General features: G+C 40.5%; 1 protein-coding gene across 5 annotated transcripts in view; it reads right to left on the bottom strand.

Moving 5' to 3' along the window:
- The window catches only part of LOC127064829 (synaptogenesis protein syg-2-like), a 169,206-nt gene that overhangs the window by 130,335 nt on the left and 19,537 nt on the right, over positions 1 to 19,334 (bottom strand). For 4 of the 5 annotated variants that reach the window (XM_050996433.1, XM_050996424.1, XM_050996444.1 and 1 more), the window contains one exon: positions 10,948 to 10,986. The exons of the other annotated variant lie outside the window; for it this stretch is intronic. In XM_050996433.1, coding sequence (XP_050852390.1) covers positions 10,948 to 10,986 — 39 coding nt within the window. The remainder of the gene's footprint in view (positions 1 to 10,947; positions 10,987 to 19,334) is intronic. 5 annotated transcript variants of the gene reach the window in all.

The raw sequence follows: 19,334 nt of genomic DNA, 5'->3' as shown, positions 1-19,334 counted from the left end.
GGGAGGACGACTTTGCTTGAAAGTTATACTTCGGAAAACTCATAATGTTTGGAACTCATAATAATTAGTAAAAAATTCGTATCGTTTAAAGCAAAGACGATTATTTCATATCCCTCGATACTCGATTAAATGTATAAAGTCAAAGGGATAGAAAGTATCGTATCGCTACATGAAATACCTTTCCTGAATATATTGGTAGAAGCATATCACTCTCTCATATCGCTAAAATTGAAAAATTCTTCGAACGTATTTGGAATAGATCCTTTGAAATATCATTCGCTTCCAGATAGGATAGATACATACGTCTACACTTATCGAATGTATTAAGAATGCATCGATATAGGTACGTACTATAACGGATCCTTTGCGCAACAAGTACAAAGACGAACCATAAGACACACCTTTCTAGAAATATCGACGTTAACAAAATTTCATAAACGACCAAGCCACGAGGAAATTTCAAACTTCAAGTCGCGAACAATAACGCGAGATAAGCGAACGGACCGTTTTAATTGAACGGCTTATCGGGATTATATAAATCGCTGATAATCAATTACCATAGAGAGGCATCGTAGTACGTGCCTGTCGACCGGTCCATTCGCGAACGTAGATCGCGGCTTGTGCCAAACGACAGCAACACCATTAGCATTGGCATTAGCATTAGCATTAGCATTAACGCCGACATCGACGAGCGTTACCACCGAGAGTCGTCCTTCCCCGCTCTTGTGTTTGTCCTCTATGAACATCTACATATCTATGTGCTCGTACAGACTCAACCTGTACCCACACTCTTCCATTTACAAGTATATGTCGCTTGAAATCGGCCGTCTGTCCTTTGGATTACACGGTGATCCTTATGATTAACGGTATCACAGCTTCGAACAATTCGAGTTTTCATTCGGATCGATCGTTTTCTATTAAGAAAATATCTTTTTGCGAACTGCGATGTATCCTCTTTTTTCCTTTTATATACATACATACGTACATATATATATAAAAATAAAAAAAAAATATGTTTTCGTTTCCTAATAATGAAAAATATCGGCCATTGAAACGTTAATACGATCGAGCTTATTTCTTTCGTCAGATATTACGTTTGCGAATAGATTGATCATCGACATTAATGATCGCACGTACTTCTCTTCATTCCCTTTGTTCTCCCTGTTCCCTCTTCCTTCTGTTCTTTCCTACTAACGTATATACCTCGACAGAGGCTGTTGCATAGTTGGAAAGGATTCCACGGTCGAGCGGCAGTCTTTACTGGCAAAGGGGCTGCCTTGACAATAGACCATTCTGAAAGAGGCGATATTACCCCGCCTGTAGTAGAAGCCACTTTCGTAGGCTCACTCATTGTCGTGCCGATTGAAAACTCATCGTCGACGATCAACCGTACCACGCGGACTAATCAGGGCCACGTTCATTATTTGCGAGCCGTTCGGTGCACACGTCTTTACGTTCGTACAAATGAAAAAGGTAGCTCGTCTACATCTATGTCAAATTTGACGTCGACGCTGACGCCAACGAGACTATGAAATGCTCTCGTTTGTTCGCGCTCGATGCGCCCAACGTAGGTAGACAGATAGGTAGATAAAGGTATAGGTATAGATACTACTAATACACACATTCGTTTTTTATCATTTCATACGAAGAAAAGATTTACCTTCTCCGAATGATATACGAGAACAAAAACTACATGGCATTAATTAATAACGATGTTATACGACAATCCTATTCCATTTCTCCTGTCGTTTAAATCGATAGTTTTCAATCTGTTCCCTTAAATAATTGATTTCGATTGCAATTTCAATTAAAGCGAGTCTTTTGAGCGCCGTTCCTACCTCTCTCTCTCTCTCTCTCTCTCTCTCTCTTCCCTTCTCTTCCCTTGGTTCTCCAACGGTCACCGTTTGGCTTTTACAAATACGCTTCGATTTACCACTATTTATCTTATAACGTTCGCGTACGCCGGCGGTTTACTCGCTGGAAACGAGTGAATCAGATCGCTTGAAAAGGGAAGAGAGACAGAGGGAGAGAGGGACAGAGAAAAAAATGTTTTGTGATCTCTTTTGATCTGTATGTTTGTTACATTTTCGAGAAGCGATTTAAATTTAGTGATCTTTAATTTTCAGAGTTGCAAACGCTAGGAACAACACGGCGAATATATGTAGAAATTTCCACGTGAAAGGTTCAAACCACCTTGCGCCGACTCGACGGCCACATTCTAGGCGCATCAAGCTGCGCGCATTGTTTTGCAATATTTCGCGCGGTAATTGGTCTGGAAATTGCTATTTCCTGAAATTACAATGTCCTCGAGGCTGGCTCTATTCAGAGGACTTAATGGTACTTCGTTTCTCTGTTTTATCCAGCAAATGTAGCCAGTCAGCCGATTAACTCGTCCTTGTAAATCTTCGCTCTTATTCTTTACCCTACTATTAATAAGCCGCTTGAAGCTTTCGAATGTGCATTCTTCCGTATAAAAATATGAAAACGATTTGCGTTGTCTTAAAAAAATAACAGCAAACGATTCGAGCCCAACGACATTTTTTTCGTAAACGAATGTACCCGTGCATGATCCTTCGTTACGATAACGTCGTCGTCGTCATCGTCGTTGTTGTCGCATCGACGATTTTTCGTTTCTTTTTTTTTGTATATCAATTCTCTATAGGTATCTATGGCACTAAGGGGATATAGGAGGGCGGGGAGAGTAACAAATATATGTATATATGTATATATATATATATATATATATATATACACATATACATATATATATATGTACATATACCTATATATATAAAAAAATAATATACAAGAGAGTACGCGCGTTGCATTTATACTCGAAGGCGACCAAGCTTTTGTCCTTCCTCTCCTTTGTTAAGCTTTCCCGCTATTTTCAGGCATCGTACAACGCGAACCTCCTGTTTTTGTCTTTCTTTTCAATATTTTTTTTTCTCCTCCACCATTTTGTTCTTGTTTCTTTTATTTTTGATCTTTTTTTCTTTTTCGATTTTTTGATTCTTTTTTCTTTTCTTCTTTTTCGTTGCCACTCTTTCTTTTTTTTCCTTTTTTTTTTGTTTTTCTCTTTTTCCTTTTACCTAGGCAGGTCAAACTCCACACACTAACGCGAATCTCTACGTCTCATTTTCTACGACCACTCGCAAGGACGTCGCGGCGAATTCAACGCGTACTACGTACCATCGGGAATCGACATCGACGAGCGAAATCGAGGCGAGCCAGATGAAAATGGACGATAAATTTCATACGAATGTCGTCCGGCGCTGCGCGGCGGAGTTGTAAAACGGTGATTTATTTACAATGCGAGCTAATTGATTTACTATCGCGGCCGTACGGTGGGTGGACGTGTTTTTCAGTCGCACCGTGTTCTATCCCTTTAACTTGAAATCATTGTTTCGTCCTCTTTCTCTCTCTCTCTTTCATTTTCTCTTCCTTTCTCTTTGCCTTTTTATTCGCGACTTAGCGATCATTTTTATTATTATCACGAGACTCGAAGAAACGATAACGGTAATTATATTCGCACGCAAGGGAACAACTCGGTCTTTCTTTTCTTTTTGCTTCCTTTCTTTCTTTCTTCGTGTCGACTCAATTCTGAGAAACCGTATTGGTAATGGAACTGAAGCACTGCACGAAAGTTTATCGAGTAATTAGAAAGCGTTTCCGCAGTCGGAACAATTTGCGCGTTTCGTTGATAATGACAATACGTCGATAACACTGGCGCGGACCATACCGATTGATTTATTAAATATTATAAACGAATCATTTCTCGAAACGAGGTCTTAGGCTGAACAACGCTCAACGCATACATAATGCGGCCGCGCGATCGATACGACCCCATTTGGGCTTTTTTGTAATCAACGACACACACTATTCACCTTCGTTTCTGTGGCGAGCCACGAGTACGTTAATACATGGTACTACTTCTATATACGTATAAGTATGTGTATATATATATATATATATATATTTATGTTGAAGTAAATACAATCGCCAGAACACCTGTGAAAATACCTAACTCGTTGATGAGTTGCACGCCACACCCTTAACCCGCATTCGATAGCGTCAACGATTTTAGCGAGAGCTCTTCGAACTTCAACGATATTTGTAGTTTCTCATAATCCGACCTCGTCAAAGCAAACCTCGCGAGAACGTACTCCTTCGTAAAGAGCTCCCTAGCGAGGGAAAGAGCTTACGTTAATACCAACGTTTTCGGATCGATAACGATTTAACGACAAAATCGATATTTCACAAAGAAATATGTTCAACTACTTGATTTAATCATAAAATATCACCCGATTTCTTGATAAATTAATGAATTTCATCTAACTTTGTTTAATACATGCCGAAAAGTTTTCGATTGGTTTAATTAAGTTCAAGATCGAAGTCTTTCCATTACGGTACATCGTAGAACTATAATATATATATATATATATATATATATATATATATATATATATGCATAACTCGGATACAATTCTTCTTAACGCGTAATAAACGCGACCGAAAATCTGAGCACGCTCTCGGTGAATCGCCATTGATGGCAAGGAGCCAAGAAGTGAGTTCTAGCAACAGAAAGGGTTAAAAACTTTGTCGCGTGTTCAGAGACACGAAGTAGGTAGGTACTTGCACCGTGCTATGATGATCCTGCGAGTTTTCCAGAGAGAAAGAGAAAGATAGACAGAGAGAAATAGACAGAGCGAAAGAGAGAGAAAGAGAGAGAGAGAGAGAAAGGAAAAGAAAGAGAGGGAGCTCGGTCAGCTCTGGAAGCGAACGAGCACGATTATTAGAGTCGAAGGAGAAGAGCGTACGGATGGTCGGACGGCGATGGACGGACAGCGAAAGGGGAAAGGTGACGCGGAGGAAGGCGGAAGAAAAGGGAAGAGCAGTCAGTGTGTGGCACGACATGCACTGGGAGAGCTCGCTCGAGAATCAAAGGTCGACCACGAAATAGCGTGCGGGCTTGCTAGGTGGATAGGGGGATAGAAAGAGATAGATAGATAGATAGATAGAGGGAGAGAGAGAGAGAGAGCGCGACATACACATAGAAAGAGAGGGAGAGAAACCGCTCGCCCTCTTTTGCCCTTTGGTGTGGCACAATGGTCGGCCATTTGAAGCTTTTCGGACAGCCCTGGTAGCGTCCGGGCACTAGTTCTCCCACATATCCTCCATCCAGTAACAACCACTACTAACGCGTTATATAAGGCGTCTCTCTTTCTCTCGATATTTCTTCGCTTCGGAATCGTTTTATTCTTCCTCGCGTAGCGCATATCGCAAAGTCCATTGTCATGAAAATGGCTACGTTACTACAGACGTTCGCCTGCCAATCACCGTTGTCGAAGAGCTTACGCTTATCGACATTTTCTATCTCCCTTCTTTCATCCCGAAAAAAGGAAAGATATATCTATTTTTGAGAAAATTCGATAATGAGTATTCGGTATGAAAAAGAAAGATTGATTGTACGCTATTGAAAAGTTCTTTATAATTCATTTATTACTTCTGGAAATCAAACGTTTGTAAACATTATGTATTTTATGTATAAATGAACTGATAAATTGAATGTTCTGTCGGAAAGAAAATTATGTCGCTTTGTTGTCTCTTCTAATTAATGGAACGCGATAACACAGAAATGAAATGAAGGAATAAAAACACGAATACATACCGAGTAGGTATGCACTATGTTATACATAGAAGACTAATTGTAAGAGAACTCTGTTACGACGTATAGAGACGGACAACTCGCTTTGTCAAAGTGGAGAGAGAGAGAGAGAGAGAGAGAGAACCCATTTATTTTACGACGTTATTTCTATCGTACCATTCTTTTGCGAATTATCTAACGACTTTTATCATAAAATCGTTTGTAAAATGATGTTTGTTAGAGGTAAAGAGGCTTCTTGTGTTTCTCGAAATTGAGATCGTTCGATAGAATGTCAGGCATTCCACCGAGGAATGTATATGTGTGTGTGTGTGTGTGTACGTGTACGTGTGTGTATATATATCAAATTTGATTTTCCACGAGGATGCTTAAGTGCGGCTAGAGGATACGGTACAATGTGTGTAGAGAATTCGGGTTCCGAATTTCGCGAGAGAGAAGAGGGTAACGTACGTACATAAATCTCGGACGGTGGAGTTCTGACGACTTCTCTTACGCGTTAAACGCGCGCTTGATCCAGGCCGACGTGCTTTATGGAGCGCGGCTCCGTACCGGCGGCGAATCGGACGAAATGCGAGGCGCCATATTTCCAGCGGATGTAGAGCGATCGTGAGTTCGTATCGTAAATGAAATCACGTACTAGTCCGTTGAACACGGAAACGTAGCCCGCGTAAACGATTCCGTTGGTTCTCGCGAGTGCGCTCGCGCGAGCGGCCTCGTGCATGCGGAATCGCGTTACGGTGTTTCTACGTTAGCTCGAGAGCCATGAGAATACGAGAAATGGCAGATCGAAGAGCAAGGAGAAAGGGATAGAGAGAGAGAGAGAGAGAGAGAGAGAGAAAGAGAGAGAATCATTGGAAGGAGAATCGCGACGACTGTTGAGTAACAGATACGTTCGAACGTGGTTACATGCGCACGAACTAAAATCAATTGTAATCAAGACCGGCGTATAAATCAAATCGTTCGTGAGCCAGCCGAAAATGGGAAAGGGTGAATGTGCGCGTCTTTCCCTTCGTCTGCATCTTTTCTCTCTCTCTCTCTCTCTCTCTCTCTCTCTCTCTCTCTCTCTCTCGTTTTCTCTGCGATGATTTGTCGACAGTACGCTTTAGAAATTTCTCTGCGCATTTTAGACGAAGGAACGAATTTGAGGAGGACACTTCTCTTTCCCCTCTTTCTCTTCCTCTCCCATCACTTTTGACGCTTCGTCAGATAGGCGCTCTCGCGTTTGGCAACGACTGCAAACTTTACAAGATTTCCAAACGTCAGTTTAGCACCGAGGTGAAAGCTTTTCAAACAAAATTTAACGCGCATGCGTCCTTATCTCCCTTCGTCGTACGAGAAAGGATAAGCAAAATAATCGCTATAACGTTCTAGTCTTTTCAGTAGCCTCTGGCTGTTTCGGCGAGCGCGTTTGCCCGTACGCAACCTTTCGTACCGGCCACCTGTTTAAGTTTCATCATCGCTTTGAAACCCGATAATGCGCTTTTCATCGTGAAAGTTTGCGACCGCGATGGCGGAAAGCGCGAGCAAGCGGAAAATGAGCGCGACGAAGCTCGGATTTCGAGTTCGTAGGTCAACAACAACGAACGAGCTTACCGATGGTTATTGGCCTTCGACAAAATATTTCCCTCGCCGTTATTCCTCTCTTTGTTCATCGGCTCTTCGAGCCTTCAAACGCTATAAATTTTTCCATCGAGTTCAAGTTTTATTCGATAAACGATTAATTAAATAATAATTCGTTTTGCGTAACTGCGAATCGAGCAGCGTATTCGATTGGCCGCATGTACCATTAAAATCAACTATCTCTTCTATTCTCATGCAATTCTTATCGTAATTTAAATTACACGATTCTATTCGTGATATAAAAATGTTTGAACTTTTTTTATACGGACGATACAAGTCCGTAAGAACGTGTAACAAAAGAGACAATTTTCGTCGTAACTTATAAATATATTACATGGAACTACGACGTATAAAGAGATAGAAAAAGAAAGAAAAAGAGAGAAAGATAAAGAGAGAGAGAGAGAGAGAAATTTAAAGAATGTTTAGCGAAAAAAAAGTGTCGTGTCGATGAAGAGGCGCAAAGCGTATTGTAAACCTGACGGAGCAGCTGACGTTGAGTCCTACTACTGCTGACATTGTCAGATGTCCCATACGAGACGTCCCTCGGCATGACTAAAGGATACAAACTCGCACACGTACGCAAGATTTCCTTCTTACGAGTATCACCGAACACTCTCTCCATTTTCCATTCCCCGAATTTGATCGATCTAGATAAGGAAAATTTGAAAACCTGAAAAAAGAGAGAAAAAAAGAAACAGAGAAAGAGAGAGAGAGAGAGAGAGAGAGAGAGAGAGAGAGAGAAAGTGAAGAATAAAGAGAAAGAGAGAGAGAGAGACAGAGACAGGACGATACACATTTTCCTTTATATCTTCCGCCAACATAATACCTTAACCGTTTTGTCGCGCGACATTGTGACACAGGAAGGAGGTCGGATTAAGCGCTCGAATTACGCGCCACGGGTCGGACTTTGTCCTCCTTTCTCTCGGAGGTCTTATCCTCCGTGCGATCTTGGCGGCTCGCAGCGCCTCCAACGTCGTACTTCTTAGCTCGTAAAACCGTAAAACCGAGCCGGCTTATAAGCGTAAGCGGCTCTAATCCAACGAGCCGCTCGTAATTTAAAGTCGTTTAATATGCAGCCACGAATCTATTCCGCCCATTTACCATCGCCATACCATGCTTTTTGCAACGGAGTTTCTAGCGAGTACACACGCTCCCTTTTACTTTATATATTATTAAAGCTATCACACACAAGATGTATCATATCGATTCCCGTAATTATATTTGATAAACTTTTGTAATTACAAATGGAAACTAAACTGACTTAGAGTGTAGAAAAAAGAGGGATTGATGATAATAAAGTTAAGAGGTGGATGAAAGGATGTCTAAAGTATTATGCCATAGATGAAGTTACATCTTCTCACCGACTCCCGCATGGTTCGGCCAAAAGAAAAATTGTCTTCGATATTCTTCCTCGAAATGTATCCTCGAGCCGTCAAAAGTCCTCGTAGTTTCGCAAGAGTTTAACGACAGTTTAAAAGTTGATCGACGTACCCCCTTCGACCGACTCAAAGGGACGGACGATCAGGGCTAGACGAAAGCAAACTCGAATCGCACCTCGTTCCTGTCCGTTTCAATTCAGGAGATTCCCTTTTCGCCATTTGTTAGTGTCAAAAAAAATAAATAAATCGAAAGGTTGCGTGTTTCAATATGTACCGTTTCCTCTCTATCGAATCTATCGAGTACTAGTGGATCCTTCGCGAAACAGTGAAATATTACTTTTGGCTTCGCCCACCGACGGAAGAGTGTATAGTTTTAAAAAAGAACAAAAAGAACGGAAAGAACAAAAGAAAAACAAAGAAAGAAGAACGACAAAAAAAATAAAAGAGAGAGAGAGAGAGAAAGAGAACAAAGAAAAAATAACGAAAAATAACGAGTACGAATTGTAAACGGAAGAATGCTCGAAATCACGATATCCGAATATTGCGATAGAATAAAGAGATCGCTACGATATTTCCTGGCATTTTCATCAGAAAGCGATCGAGTAAATGTTTAAACGTAACGATCGTATAAAAATACGAGCGTGGATACGTCGTGATTCGATCAGCAGCCGATCACTGGAGATATCCTTTCAAAAATTTCATCGAACCCCATAAAAGCTTATAAAAGAAGTATGGATACGAAAGAAATAGTCATATGCGGTTTCTTTTACGAGCCAACAAAACGTACGAGACGTTTCTAGATGTCGTCATTTTGATCTCGATCGTTCACGGGTCTCGTATTTAATACTCGGCAATCGGTTTAATTACGTACGACGTATTCGAACAACAATGACGCTCCCGATTATGGGAATCGCGCAATTCGGATTCGTCGATTACTTAGGCAAACTTCCAATGCGCCGGAAGGCGTTCGTTTATGTTTACGGTTATGCTGGTACGTACCTAGGTATATCAGCTAGCGAATAGAGACGATTATGAAAATAATGTACGCCAGAGGCAACGCTAAAGATCCTAGAGAGCAAAAGGTAACGCGTAGTAATTGCTTACCACAAAGCTTTCGATCGTTCCTTCGCCTTCTCTCTCTTGTACCGAACGCTCCGGCTCCTCTCGATATCTGACAAACGAAAGGTTAATAACGTTTCATGCAATACGATTAATCTAGCACAGTTTCCGATTGGTCGTTCAGCTTCATAGGTATAAGTATATATAATACATACCATCAATGCGCGTATCAAGATATCATAGTACATACGTGGTTAAAATATCGTGATAAAGACAAAGCGACATATAGTTAAATGGATTTATGTTATATATTATGTAGATATACTATATGTATGTATACATACATATATTTTATGTAGCAACCATGGAACGTTAAAGTAGCGATATGTCGGTTACGGGACGTGTTACGTTGAGCAGGTTCCAACGATCGATTTGTTGACTGTCTAAAGAGGATCGTTGCATCTATTACGTTATATGTAGCGTTAGTGAGTAAACCGTATGCGGTATAGAGACTGCGGATATCCCTACGAACGATACGAACATGAACATACAGAAAGAGAGAGAGAGAGAGAGAGAGAGAGAGAGAGAGAGAGAGAGAGAGAGAGAGAGAGAGAGAATATATACGTGAGAAATAGAGAAAAGATAGAAAGAGAATGAAGGGTAGGAACGTGGAGAATGGGGAAGAGAAAGAGATAGAGAGACAGAGAGAGAGAGAGAGAGAGAGAGAGAGAGAGAAGAGAGGCCGCGCACCCATGGTGCATGGAAATGAAAGGTCAATAGTCACACATCTAAACATCGATCAACTAAAACTAGCGATACGAACGTTCGAGAAGATACGATGAATCACACATTGCGCATTGAAAAGTGGATCTTAATCGGTCCTGCACATATGTAGATATACATATCGTACGTATAGGTGCGTTCATTGCACCGTCCGTACGTATGTATAGATACATATACAATAATTGTGTGTGCTCTCGGGCTACGGGGTTAATGTAACGATTAAGGATGGTAATTGATTATTAGTATGACCGAGCATCGATCGAGGTATCGAGAAGAAAGGGAAGAAAAAGAAACGATGTAGTGTGATAAAAAGAGACGATTATCAAGTAAAAGCGATAATTATCTTTTATGCGTGAAGAGAAGAGCGAAGGGATAGGATTAGGGCATAGAGAAAAAAATCTACAGACTAATCCTAATTGCAAACCAAACAAACGAACCAACCTCCTCGGTAAGGCCTAGTCGAAAATGTTCGCGTGACCCCTGTAACAAAAACATATATAAATCATAAAAAATCATAGACAAAAACAAAAAAGAAATAACTACGTGTGACTTTCTTTTCTTTCTTTTTTTTTTCTTTTTTCTTTTCGTAGTTTGTTTGTCTGTTATCTTTTCTTTTCTTTTTTTTTCTTTTCTTTTGTTTCGCTTGAAAAAGAACTGACAATTCGTAATTGAAAGCGCTAATTGTAAGAGTGAGAGAGCAAGTAGAGATAGAAAGAGAATACGTTGATAGGCGGAAGGATGTCGATGACAACTCAATGTACTAAAACGCGGTATCTACCCATGTATATAAAACATGTTGGTATATTTAATATGGTGTTGGTATATCTTCAGAAGTGTCAAACTCGAGCACTCGCGCGCTCGTTAAACGATAAAAAGACAAAACAAATATATAGTAAAATTTGCCTTAGCTCGTAAAACGGCGTGTCGCTCACACGGAAAAGGCGGGAGGCAGGAAACGAGACGACATTGATACGATATACATACATACTCCTCGCTGTTCAAGCTCCTGCATCGACGCAAAATCGATTAAAACCGAAAGCTCGTGTATCGTTCGTTTGACACTCCTGCAGCCGTACTCGGCTATATATTTTTTCAATGGCCATTGTCGGGCGAGCGAAAGGGGTTGACGGCTAGTGGAAGGGATAGTGGGGGAGGATCGGTCAGAAAGAGAAAAAGAGATAGAGAAACAGGGACACAGAGAGAGAGAGAGAGAGAGAGCGACAGAGAAAGAGAGAGACAGAGAAAGAAAGAGAGAGAGAGAAAGAGGAAGTGGAGGAGGAACGGGAGTGAAGCCGGTTGGCGGGCGCGAAATAATGTTTGCACCGCAAACCCACCGGTTCCCGCGATTAGCCGCTATCGAAAGCGCGATTCGTACGACGAATGACTACGTTTTCGAACCAGTTCGAAAATCTCGAACGTAACGTGCCAATTCAAAATTCAAGCTCGTTTCTTTAAATTACGTGTTACGAATCGTACGATCTCAACCTTCTCGTTATCGGGTTAACGCTTGAAAACATCTCAAATGCCTTGTTCTTTTAATACTCGCGTATGTACATACATATATACGTATGTATTAAAATTAATAAATACGTGCGTTTAATAATGTATCTTACGATCTCTTGCGAACATCCGTTGGTCTCATAATACGCACTTTACGCGCGTATTCGAATCTAATCACGAGTAGGTACTTTGTGCAATTTGCAGTGTAATTCGAAGCATGCAAATGTAGTAAACGTTACTGGAAAAGCGAGTGGGCTACTACTACCTCCTCGCAATATAACCCGATATATATATATATATATGTATATATCGTAATTACCTTGACTTTGTCTTTGATTCCGATGGAGTTTCGTAAAATAATTATAGAAGGGAGGAAGAGAACGAAAAAAAATATATATGCGAATATGCTCGTTTCTATATAGAAAATTATCAAAAGATCAACGTTCGGGAACACGATTTTTCTTCCATTTTCTTTTTCTCTTTTGCGCAAAACAGAATGTAGCATGATAATTTAATAATTTAAAGCCCGTTCGCGATAAGGAACGAAGCTGATAACGAAGCGACGAATAGCTTTTACCATATTCGTGTTACTCACATTCGTTACGTTTTCGTTGTGCACGTAGAAGATTAAGTTTCTCCATCCGTTCGGCGAAGCGCTTTGTTCCTCTCGGCATTACGGTACTTCATACGCAGGAGAATATTACTATCGTTACGAGTACGGTCTATGGTAGAGGGAGAAAGAGAGAGAGAGAGAGAGAGAGAGAAAGAGAGATAGAAAGATAGAGAGAGAGCTCGTACAAACTGAAATCGATAGATAATTCTGTGTTGCGGCAAAGCCACCGTTCTGAGATAACGAAAAAGAGAGAATCAAACGTACTTTTTTTATTACCAACCTCTTTCACATGTGTAAAATACGTGTACATATGTGTATATATATATTTTTTTTTATCAAAATGCGTGAGTACGCAGCCTACCATTGCTGGCACATACTCTCCTATTGGACTTTTAATTCTCGCTCATTTATGAAGTTTCTGACAAAAAAAGGAAGTAGAAAAACGGGAAAAAGATTCAACGCGCGGATTCATATATCTTTCTCTCATATATAGTACTTAATATCTACGATACGCATATACATACAATGATAATACTCGTACTCATTATACTTGCATCCCTATATCATTTCTTTCTTTTACTCGTCAACAAACCGTTCATTTTTCATCCCGTTCGGTAATGAGAAGACGATCTAATTATAAAACGAGCGTATGAGAAAATCGAAACGGAGAGGTAAGAAACGAGATGTAATAACGTTCCACGTCGTAGACAGAGAACTTCTTATCGGGATCGAGACTCGTATGAGCAAAATCCAGGGATGAGAGAGTTGCAGGTTGGTAACACGTGGGCTTAAGGAAGACAGAGATAGAGAGAGAGAGAGAGAGAGAGAGAGAGAGAGAGAGAGAGAGAGAGAGAGAGAGAGAGAGAGAGAGAGAAAATCTTGGTTAACATCTACATTCGGAAAGGATCGACTATGCGAAGCTGCGGCTACAGAAATCTCGGACTACAGAGAGCTCGAACCGCTTCGAACGTGGCAAGAACTCGAGACATTGAGATGGCGTAGAAACGCTACGAGAAAAAGCGAGTAGACGAAACTCCGTAACAGTGTCATCTGCGACCTCCGACGGCCGCTAGAAATCTAGAGTTTCCTTCAGCGAAGTAAGCAAACGGGGAAGGGGGAGAGAGAAAGAGAAAGAGAGAGAGAGAGAGAGAGAGAGAGAGAGAGATGAGGAAGGAAAAGGCGGTAATGGCGTTGATGGTACAAATTGCTGTTAACATCCCACGGTAGGACGGACGATGCGACTCGTATGGGACAACCGGATCGAGAGGGAAAAGAAGTTAGAGAAACGAAAGAAAAAAAAACAGAAAGGGGAAAAGAAGAGGAAAAGGAAGAAGAAAAAGAAAAAGAAAAAGAAAAAGAAATAGAAAAGGGCAGGGATGTCTCATAACACTTGGGAACAGGTGGCGTTTCACCGTCTTATTGCTTTGCCTAGCGGCTGAGAAAAGTCCCGATTTTCTCCGGGCAAATTGAAAAAAGGAAGAGAGAAATCGGACGTTAGGTAAGGCGCGAAACGAAACCATGCGCGAAACGGATGAAAGAATCTCGGACGATTACCCCAAGATTTTTCCTTCGCTCTTCTACCTTTCTTTTCCAATTTTCTTCCCAAATCTCGAACGATCCTTTTCTAAAGGATATAAAACTTACTGGGATTAACTGGGCACGAATGTTTTAAGATCGTGTTCAAAGTCAATTGCAAAGCAACGAATTATTCCTTTTTATCGATCACGTTCTATTCATTCGTGATAACTTGTAAGGATCGATATGTTTAGATATATCTATCTACAGAGTAATCGAATTCTCTGACAAGAGAGACAGAGAGAGAGAGAGAGAGAAAGAGAGAGAGAAACAAAGAAAATAATGACTGCAGTATAACCCACCAAATAGCATACAATAAATTCTATATCCCTTGATTACTCGACAAACTCGTTAAACTCGTTAACAGCCGATTTCAAAGCAATAACGTGATATGAAACCAATGCGCCCGTACCGTTAGCGCAGGACTAATACGTTTCGCGAAGATGGTTACTCGTTGTAAACTCGAAGTGTAACTCATCGAAGGTGTTTCATGATTATCGTACATCTGCGTTTTAAACGGGATACGACAGAGAAATTACAATATGCTCACATTATCCTACAATAATGTCATGCAACGAAAATAATTTGATACTTCGTTGAAGAAGCAAATGCAAGCAAGGATGAGTTATGATTTCACTTGATTGGAAAAAACGCATTGAGAGAGGAAAAAAGAGAGGGAGAGAGAGAGAGAGAGAGAGAGAGAGAGAGAGAGAGAGAGAGAAGGAGGGAAAGAAAAAAAGAAAGAGAAAGAGACGTCGAGTAAAAATGAAGGAAATAAAAATGAATCAAGTTTATAAGAACGAGGAAGAATGTGCGTGTGACGTGTCGACAAACAAATAGATAAAGTGCATTTCCTTCAACGAGATTATTTATACGCTCGTAAAAAGTCGTATCACCATCTGGAACGGCATGCAATGTAACGCATTCGTATTAAGTTATATAAACATACGTTTCTACGTAAAAAATCAATTAACAAATCTCTACTGACAAGTCGCGATTCAAAAGCGATTCAAAAGGGAGGAACTGGAGAAAGAGAAATAGAAAATATCAGGTTGGGACTTGGTTGGTTCGTTTTGTAGAGGCGATCTGTAGAGACGAGAGTTCGAGAAGGAACTTTGGAAGCGCGATGAGCCGCTTATGGCCGCGTTCGCCACCACTTCCGGTAAGGTTAAGCACACTGGAGTCTCTTTGGCTCTTCCCACTCTCTTTGCCTTCCGTCTTTCTCCTTCCTCTTGCTTCCCTCTTCTTCCTTTTCCTCCTTTTACACCTACCAACTCACTCTATCCAGCATTCGAAACTGTTTTAACCTCGCGGCTTTAATCCTGCACCGGCATCTCCTGCTATCATTTTATTTCGATTCACTGTACACTCCTCTCGTACGTCGAGTGGCAAAGTTTTTCGATTTAGCTCGAGCGAAACGATATATAGACGCTCTGCTACCAACGTATGTACTATGTACGTGTGTGTGTATATATATGTACCCATAAGAATGTCAGAAAGCGACGGTCAAATAGAAATCTGTGCTGTAAGAGAACGAACTAAAGGTATCGTAAATTTTCTCTAAATGATAAAAACAAAGAAAATAAAAAACCCTTCTTTCCGACAAATTGATCGAAATGTATAAAAAAAAAAGAAAAAAAAAAAAAACTAATGTACTACCCGTTCCATAATGTTCTCGTCAAGAGCCGACATGCCAGAACTGTCGTACCTCCTACATACGTGGAACGAAAACGAACTCGTTGTTATGGTATACGACCGAGAATATTATATATATATATATACATACATACATATTCTTTTTTTATGTTTTCTATCGCGACACTCAAAATAAATGGACTCGTACAGCGTTCTCCTTTTTCCTTTTTTTTTTCGTTTCATCCAAAGTTCATCTCACGCGCCAAATATTTTTTTGAACCAACACGAATGTTCGAGAACGAGAATCACGGAGAGTCATACGCCGTAGAAAAATGATAAAAAAGAAATTATTTTATTTGATAATTGGTACAAATCGTATAAGCATTGATTAAATTGCTCGCAAACGTAACAACATTCCTATGTATTTCTCGTTTAAACGATAATAATTTTTCCCTATCCTTTCTCTTCTTTTTTTTTTTTTTTTTTTTTTTTTACATTTTTACACATTTTCCGTGCATAACTTTAATTAATTATCGACAAAATATCAAGCCCGCGAGCTGTTGGCCAAGTTCCATCAAACTCAGTAATTTCGAGGTTAAAGTGTTTTCTAAAATCGAGCAAACGTAGCTTTAAAACGAATCCTCGCTAATTCAACGATATTGAAGTACTCACTGGGGACCGAATAGTTCTCTTGAAGCAATAAACACGAAAGTAATATGACTCTCTTTCAAAAGCTATTGTCAATTAAGTTCGACGGACACTTCAAGGGAACGACGTAGTCGAAGTAGAATTCATAGAAAGAAGAAAAGAATTGATACAAATTCGACTGTGATAGTAACCACTCGTAAAATCTCTCGAGAACTTTCTTTAAAGGGTAAAACGAAATAGGTAAAGCAAATAGAATAAACCGATCTCATTGTTATTGGCTTTATTATCGATGACTCTTAATGGTCGTTCGTAAGTACGTGCGTTATTACTCAGAAAATGGCGGAAATAGTATCGACTGAGTTGCGACAGAGCATAGTAGTCGATGTGATCGAGCGAAATAGAAGAGAACGAGACTAAAATGCGTACTACGACCGAAATAAGGTGTCGTAAAGTTTACGACCCGTTCTACGCCATCGCCCCGACCTTTTCTTCCTTTCTTTTATCGTCGACGATTTGCCGATAATTTCACGCCAAATGTCATTCAAGAGAGCCTTGACTCCGAGAGAGATCGTGTACTTCCGTTTTCTCCGCTCGTCATCACATTCGGTGCTTCGAACGAATCGGAACATTGCCAAAAGTGATTTTACCTTTTCCGCAAACGTTTCTCTGTCCAATGAATCCGCTTGGTTGCGATCCGATCGAAAGGAACTATGCGAAGGGCTCGGTAAAACGTCGTGATCCTTTCTTCGTTCCTACGTTTACTAAATTTTAATGATTCGAACTCGCCGAGAAAATCAACGACGACGAACTGAGCTATCGAGGTTAATCGAAATTCCAATATGCTAAATTTGCTTACGACAAATATTGAGTTAAGTCTTGATAAGCATGACAACCACGGTTTCAACAAATATCCGCATCTCTCGGCCAATACATAAACACAATCATTAAAATCCAGAGTTACTGAAACGCAAATTTTCCAAATAGCAATACCTATCGATTTCCGATACCGTAGCGTTAAGATCGGATTATCCGTAAACAGCTAATTATTAATTAAATAGAACATTGTAGCGTGGACATACACGGAAATACGGAAAACTGTGGACAATGTATCATCGCAAAAAAAGATTACGCGTGACGCGTTATGATTTGAATCGTACAGTCGTTCGAAGAAAAAAAAAAAAAGAGAAAAAAAGATCTCTTTACGTATACAAAATCAACGTTTATTAACGTTCTTCGCGGAACATAATTCCATCGCGTTTACAACTATACTAATGCTTCTATATTTCTATATAGTAAATATGTATGTACGTACATACATATTTTCCCGTTGGCCTGCTTGGAGGGTTGAGCCAATAAAGTCGGTCTTTCTCGTTGTCCTCGACCTCGTTTTCTCGATGTTGTGTGCACTGACAAAGTGCAGCAATGTCGACGGCCGGCATCACCCGACGAGGGTGAACTATGACGACAACGACAACGACGATGACGATGACGATGACGATGACAATGAAGACGAGGAAAGCGACGTTCGCAGTTTCTGCCTATCTCTATCTCTCTCCCTCTCTCTCTCCCTCATTCTCTCTCTCTCTCTCTCTCTCTCTCTCTCTCTCTCTCTCTCTCTCTCACATACACTCATTCACTCGCTCGCTTTCCCTTGTTCGAAATAATTAAGGCCGATCGCCTCCAAAGCGTCTCTTAACTTCTAACCTGTTCAACCATCGGCCATAAGCCACCAGCACCTAGCGTCTACGATTAATCTTAATTTTCGTTTGGCCATAATCTTTAATTAAATCGCCATTGATCCGAGATTGACAGGACCCGGCAATAACGAAGTTGCACCTCCCAAAGGATAGGTAGACGTCGATGAGCGAACAACGAAGGCTTCAGCTTTGCTTGGTCCCTCCATATTGGACCCACCTCGACCCCCGGGAGAATCAATTTTCTTGGGCTGCGGTGGGCAAACCTAATTATCAATTTACGGATATAAATAATGGCCTCTCGATGAGAGAGAGAGAGAGTTGAGGTACCTATACCGCCGACCCAAGCCACCTGCAAATTGTTTCGACCTTAATCTCGTTGAAAGGAAATCGATCTGAAAACGAGCTATGCTCGTGCCTCGCGACGAGGGATAGGAGTTCCCAGAGTTCATATACTTGACCTTTCACGACGATTATCTTAAATTAATACGTCCTCTTCTCTGAACGTTTCGAGTGTTCGCGAAGAGAATTTTAAAAGGAGTCCGAATGAAATATCGGCCCCAAAATGTATCTAATGTTTGGCCGAAATGAGAATAATTATTTAACTTAATCGCTAACCCCCACCGGAGAGGGGATAAAAAGAATACATAATCTTTACGAGAACGAGAACGAGGACGATAAAGTGTACCGTATAAAGAGGTTATTTTATGGTTATAACGGAGAAAAAGTGGAATATTTTTCTAGGCGCCTGGTCCACGCTTTGGAGCAAATATATCTGGGATATCAAGAAAGAACAAAGTGTGTATATGCACATACGTATCTACGAAGTACCATTTTGGACAAAAGGAACGCAGCTGGACAAAAATATAATAACTTCTAATGGCGTTATCGACATCTATTTACCCCGATATCGCAGAGTTAAATCATTACGAACGTTTGCAATTCTTATTACATTTTCATTCATAATAATACGAAATTGTACTCTTCGGAGATGGAAAATGTCGAATATCGATGTTAGAGATGGAATCGTTATCTACGCAAATATATGGAAATATTTAAAAGGACATTAAGGTCAACGAGCCGGTAGAATGGCGTTATGGATTACAGGATGATTAAAAGGGACAAATCGATAAACGCACGAATCCTTCTTTATTATCCGTAAC

Source organism: Vespula vulgaris, chromosome 1, assembly GCF_905475345.1.
Source record: "Vespula vulgaris chromosome 1, iyVesVulg1.1, whole genome shotgun sequence".
In the NCBI taxonomy this organism is placed as follows: Eukaryota; Metazoa; Arthropoda; class Insecta; order Hymenoptera; family Vespidae; genus Vespula; species Vespula vulgaris.
The sequence above is the reverse complement of the archived record's forward strand: the minus strand, read 5'-3'. Positions and strand labels throughout refer to the sequence as shown.